Source organism: Semicossyphus pulcher, unplaced genomic scaffold, assembly GCF_022749685.1.
Source record: "Semicossyphus pulcher isolate SPU_LCO1_2020_fin unplaced genomic scaffold, fSemPul1.0.p SCAF_2, whole genome shotgun sequence".
NCBI classification, from domain to species: domain Eukaryota; kingdom Metazoa; phylum Chordata; class Actinopteri; order Labriformes; family Labridae; genus Semicossyphus; species Semicossyphus pulcher.
Genome location: NW_027211693.1, coordinates 13,030,777 through 13,037,136, shown reverse-complemented (window position 1 = coordinate 13,037,136; position 6,360 = coordinate 13,030,777). Strand labels below are relative to the sequence as shown.

General features: G+C 40.4%; 1 protein-coding gene across 1 annotated transcript; it reads right to left on the bottom strand.

Annotated features, from left to right (window-relative positions):
* Positions 1-4,442: 4,442 nt before the first annotated feature.
* On the bottom strand, positions 4,443-6,327 carry LOC138597895 (uncharacterized). Its single transcript, XM_069669452.1, has 6 exons — positions 6,285-6,327; positions 5,874-6,194; positions 5,300-5,656; positions 5,090-5,215; positions 4,674-4,735; positions 4,443-4,571 (listed from the first exon to the last, which is right to left on the bottom strand). Exons 1-6 carry the CDS (start codon positions 6,325-6,327, stop codon positions 4,443-4,445), a joined length of 1,038 nt encoding a protein of 345 aa, XP_069525553.1.
* Between the last annotated feature and the right edge of the window lie 33 nt (positions 6,328-6,360).

Here is a 6,360-nt window from a genome sequence, read left to right as displayed (position 1 = left end):
TCTTGACACTGTCTCTTGTTCGGAGACCTCTTAGTTACTTTGAGTAGACAATGACGTGGTCATCAAAGCAACACCTTCAAATGTGATTGGTTGTCTAAATATAAAACAAGATCATTTCCTGCCACAGTGGTTTTGTCTGTGTGATGTGAGGCATCTCAGTTTTTTCACTCTAATTTTTAATTCAGAAAAGATTCATGGTTCTCAGTGATTGAGGAACTCTGAAACATTTACTGTAAACATGGACAGGTTCTCTTTCTTGTCAGGCTTATTCAACGTTCCCACAACATTTGGGGAATTATGAGACGTGTTCATTGACCGGTATCATGTTGACCTGCATCATATTGTCCAAAATCAACACAGTTTGTCATAACACCTCAGTTAATATCATGTCAGGTAGCAAAGTTATTTGTCATGCTAGACTGACAACACCGACATTCACACTCGCAGGGCTGCCAAGTTTCAGAAAATCACAAGAGTGAGACTTTAGTGTTATGATGTGTTTGGCCGTCGAAAAAATTTTGGCCTGTTTTAACGTCGATTTGGCCTGTTTTAACGTCGATTTATACCTTAAGACTGATGTCCTCACCTCCATGCCAGCTGCTCTCCCTGCACTGTGGCCTCCTAATGCTAGTCTTAATTAACCAGAAATTAGAAATGAAAATTGTAACAAGAATTTTGACAAAATACATTTATTTGCAATATTTCATTTCAACCAACTGTCCATCATTTAGCTGGGGACATGTCTCATGTTGTAGGCGTTTGTGGCAGATTTTGATGCCTTGATGACAGAGGCAGGGGGCTCCCACTTGAAACACTGTGGCTCAAGGCTCGCCATCTTCACAGTCATGATGGACGATAGAGTTCCCTCAAGAGCCAAACTGTTTCGGGTTTTGGTTTTGTTTGAGTAGGGGGTGATTTTGGACACAGCCAAAGTGGATTCCAGGGACTCTGTGGGTTCCTTTAGGGGGGTCTAATAATAATACAGATAAAAACTACGAGCAACATTTGTCCTACGTCGACATCAAACTAGTAAAAATATTTAAAAAGTGAACCCATTTTCAATAATTTTGTGTGATCAAAATTGGGTAGTTACCTACCGTCCGTCTTCTAGCAAGCAGGAGAACGTCGAGTGGGTTTTAAATGTCGGCGCTGTTGTGTGTGAAAGATCGTTAGAGACGCCAAGACCCGCCTTACGTTGCTTCTGATTGGTTTATATTGCGTGGTGCCTTCCGTGGTTGGTTAGATTTAGGCACAAAGGACTGGTGGATTGGTCTGGGATTGGTTATCTCGGTCAGTCAATCAGAGTTACTCGAACTACGGCATGCCGCGAGGACCAAAGTCTATTATCATGAAAAAAATAAATATAGTATTGAAGTGAGTAAGAGTATTGAATGGGGAAATATAAGCGTGAGAAATGTCAAGTGTGGCGTGTGGTGTGAGAATGGGTCAAATTGCGTGACTGTCACACTCAAAGCATGACGCTTGGCAGCTCTGACACTCGGATAGTATTTTAGTTGTCATAACGTTAGCGAGCATGCTAAGGTTAGCCAACTAGCTCCAACATAATTACACTGAGTAATTTGCCATTTGGTTACAAAGCACAATGCCAGATCCATGCAATTACCAGCCAGATCAGCCCAGAGAGTCTGTGCGAGTTGGCTGTTGTTATCTACTCAACGGTGTTTTGCTACATTGCCGAACTGGAAAATCGTCTGCGATAGCAGACAAGCTAACGGTAGCTTGTTGCCAGCTTACAGCTGGCTGGCTAACCTTAGCCTAGGCAGGTAATGCAATGATATTGGCTAATAGAAAACAATCGGTAGTTATGCACATTTGCTTTGTTCCGCTACATAATTTACAAAATCAACGCTGTTTGTCATGTTAGCTGGCGAAGTCATTTGTCAAGCTAGATAACTGACACACACACTCGGATAGTATTTTGTTAGTTATAACTTTAGCGAGCATGCTAAGGTTAGCCAACTAGCTCTAACATAAATACACTGCATGACTCTGGCATTGTGCTTCGTGACCAAACGGCAAATTACACCGGCGAACCAGCAAATCATCACAAGCATTAGCTCACATTAGTCATGCAGGGCGGCTGGAGAGAGCTGGGATGAAGCACTTCTGCTGTGAGAGAAAAAACACTGCACCCAGTGAGAGAACGCTGCACGTGGGGTTTGTTTCTATGACAACAATAAGTTGTGGGTCTGTTTTGATCCCCAAAAGCAATCGAAGGTCTCCATGATTCGCATGCCCTGCCGATGTTGACTCAAGTTTTCCCCCTGATGTCGATCACATTCCTGTTTGGCCATAGGGTTGCCACCTTCCATGCAGAAAAATAAAGGATGCCATCCACAGCGGGGGCCTGTTCCTCGGGGCCACGGCCACCACAGGTCCGGTGATGCGCCAGTGGTGTTAAATCATAACTTAAAACATGGTTTGAAGAAAGTATTAAGATTCATACTTCAAGTTTGATGTGCTTTATTACCAGTGGACATTAGAAATAAGCTGAACAGATAGGGGAGGAGTAGGATAAGAAATTGTTAATGAAATTGAGTCATTGTATAGGGTGGTGTGAACACGGGTTTTGGCTCAAATATTTCATCGTTTGCAGTCACGCCACCCAAACAGTGAAACCACAAAGAAATATCTAGAAACATTTTTAAATCTGAGAAAACTATTTAAGTAAAACACAGTTTTCATTATTGGTAAGTGAATCTATTTATTTATTCATTAAGTTTTTTTAATATAGCCTACTGTTAATCCATTAGCATTTAAGGATGCAATTTTCCAGATTGGGTAATCATAACATATCCTAGTTGTTTCTTTTCCTCACATGGGCACTATATTTTGATTCATGTATAAATGCTTACGTATCCGACTGTAAACCTCAACCTTAAAGGACAAATTCACCCCTGGAAAAAGCCACTGTCAGTCAAAGCTGGTGTTCTCTGCAATCAATAGAAGCAATAATATTTTAAATTGGCCTTAGCTGTGGAGAAAGTTGTACAAACAGCTTGTGGTTTAAACCCATTCTACATTCCTACAACACCCATCATGCATTGCGCCTCTCTCTCTGAAAGGAATGGCTCCTCGAGGGCCTGGTTATTCAGAGAGGTTACAGGTCTGCGTGAGAAGTCTGCCTGTTTGTTATGTTCGTTCTTTCGACCAGAACTGCTGGTAAACATAGGGGGTAATTAACTCCACTCTCTGCTGCGCGCACACTGACAGACCTCAACTGCATGCACAGATCGATGAGGAGACGGGAGAGGAGGGGGCAGATCTTTGAACAGCTTCCTGTTTAGTCCAGACTCGACAGGTGTTTACTAGTATTACTCTCTTTAACCTTGCTTTATGTTTTTAAAACAAGCGCGTAGCAGCAGCGTGTACAGTCCATCCATATAATAATCCCCTTCCTGCGTAACGGCTCCGGACATGTGGACAAAGTGTGTCCGTGTACCGCGGTTGAGCCTCGCACAGCCACGGACTGATTGGTCTCCCGATTATAATAATAATGACAAAACGTTATTAACAGATTGTTTTTACAGACAAATACATTTGTTTTTCAACAACAAAAGGTTGAGTTGTTATCATGATCACTGGAAACTCTGAGCCTGACAGCCCTTATAATACTGCACCGCAGCTCCCACCACCTGCTGTTCGAGCTGGCGTTTGTGAACTAGGTGCTTTTTGTTTGCATAACATGACTCATTGAAGTACGCGCAAGTGGTTCCGGAGCACACAGACGCTGTTTGCTCTGCAGCGCACTTTGGGGTGCGTTTGAGTACGAGGCAGAGTCTTTATGTCATTTGCATAGGTTTAGAGGGCACAAAATTGTTTCCCACTATGTATTGTATTGATTCAAAACGGGACACGCCCTTTAATTGTCAAATACTGGACAATTCCGAATTTTAAGGGACGGGTGGCAACCCTATTTGGCCAGACGGGCTTCAGGAGATAAATCTTATTTTTGCTTTTTAATTCTTGTGTGTAACAAAGACAAAAAATATTTAAAATAAATTTAAAATATAAAATAAATATTTATAATATTTAAGCATTTTTTTCCTTTTTCTTACTATGTGTTCTGTTGTCTGTTTAACCTCTTTGTTTAATTGTGTCTTAAATGCTGTAAGTAAATGCACCTGATATCACTGAGGAAAAGCAGAGACGCACGTGTAAGAAAGACAAAAAGATATTTATGCTTTAATAAGACATGACAAGGTTTTACTAAAGATTTCAGATTATTTAAAAAGACATTAAAACACAACAACAGGATGTAAAACATAAAAAGATGGAAGGATCAACTCACAGTAACATAAAGGGTCATTTTATGCATTCAGAAGTAGATGCAGAAACAGTAGTGTCTGCTTCCTCTCAACAATCATGTTAGACACTTTAAGGTCAGTCGTATAAAACCCCCCACATGTTTTCATAGACATTTACATCGAGCATTTCACTTGAGAATAGACACCGTCTTCAGTCTTTAACTCTTTAGTCTTCCTCCCTCTTGTAGATTTCCCGCCGTGAAAATGCAACGCAGCATAGTTCAGATCATGTCCACCTTCAGTCTGTGCAGCAAATAAAGTTCTCATTACATGATCGTGTTCGTATACAGCAAGTTAGGAGTTATGTTAAAGTTATACAGTATGCAACTTTCTTTGATCACTTACAATATCATCTATTCTTGGGTTGGAGTTGTCATGTCTTGCTGGCAAAGAGGCGCTTTCTATTCCTTGAATTGAGTGAAGACAGAAACATTATGTACTTTTCTCACTCTTAAATCAGATCCTCAGCTGTTTCAGCACATTTTAGTTTAAAATATAACATTAAAAACCACATTTCTGGACAGTGTCCTTAATAACTTGTGCATCCTGTTCAGGTTTATTGAGGCACACATGGAATAAACAGCAATGTGGAGGCTCAAAATAGTGCAAAATATCAGTGACGTGCTGATATGGATATCTTCTATTTCATTTAAGAATAGGAGGTGAAGGTTTGTCCTCTCCTGTTTGATGGTACACTTCCTGTAGTCAATAAATGTTTCAAGTAAAACTAGCAAATGTTTGAATCAGTAAACAACTCTTACCTTTACATTGTCCACATGCTGCTCTCGGAGATCGGTGACAGATGAAAACAATATTTCCAATCACAGAAATGACCAGGCAGACTATCGCTATCACCAGAGCAACAAATTCAGAGCTTGTTGTTTGCTCTAGAGAACAAAGAAGAAAGTTTCATTCATGATGTTAATGAAATATTATGAAGATCAACTCCAGTGCTGAACTTATAATCATACCAAGCTCTTGTTTTGTTCCGTCTCCAAACAGTATCTCTCCACATGTGGCCACAGCACAGTAGTAAGTCCCAGCATCAGAGGAGCTGACGTTCTTAGAGAAGCGATAAACACAGCTTCTCTGAGTGTCAGATCTCTCGTCACATCCATCACGTCTGTTTCCATCAGTGTAGATGATGTCTGGATGAGATTTATCTGATCCGGCTCTGAACCAGTACACACTGTGACCTCCTGGACACGTTTGACTCTCAGAGTCAGAGAGGACTGAACACTGCAGAGTCATCAAGTCTCCTGGACGGACTGGATCAGAAACTGTCGGCCGCTGAACAACAGTGTAGTTTGATGTCCTCTGAGTGTTTCCTGTGTATTTGAAGACGTTCAAAAGTAAAATAAACACAATATGAAATGCTTTGACATGATGAAATGTAGCAGTAAGAACCTATTGTTCAGATGATTAAATCATGGGTCAAATCTCCACATTGCCAACATGGAGTAATATTTCTAATTTGACATATTAGGATATAATGTATATGAATTGGAAATCCTTTCAACAACAACAAAAAAATCACATAATTACCTTTTATTGACAAATATGTCATGAACGAAGTTATCTTATTCCACTCCAGGACTACACAGTGATACATTCCCTCGTCTTCTTGAACTGTCCTCAAAATGGTCAGATTGTTCATATTCTGATGAATTTTTAAATCAAATCTAGAAGCTGAAAACTCTGCTCCAAACACTTTGTTTGTATTTTTCCATCGTCTCACAATTAATTTCAGAGCATCACCAGCACTCTGCTTGAACCAGAAGGCTTCATTGTTTAAAATATAAGGTGAATCACATGTGAAGGTTGCAGGTTCACCAAGTTGAACTTGGATCACTGGAGCCAGCGCATCTAGATACAAGTATAAAGGAAGAATAAATTAAACATTAAATAATCATTCAGCCAGACATCTGGACACAGTCATTATTGCGTATCACTTACAGGCCTGATGAAGGAGAAGCAGTGTGAGCCATAACACGATCATCTTGACACTGTCTCTTGTTCGGAGACCTCTTAG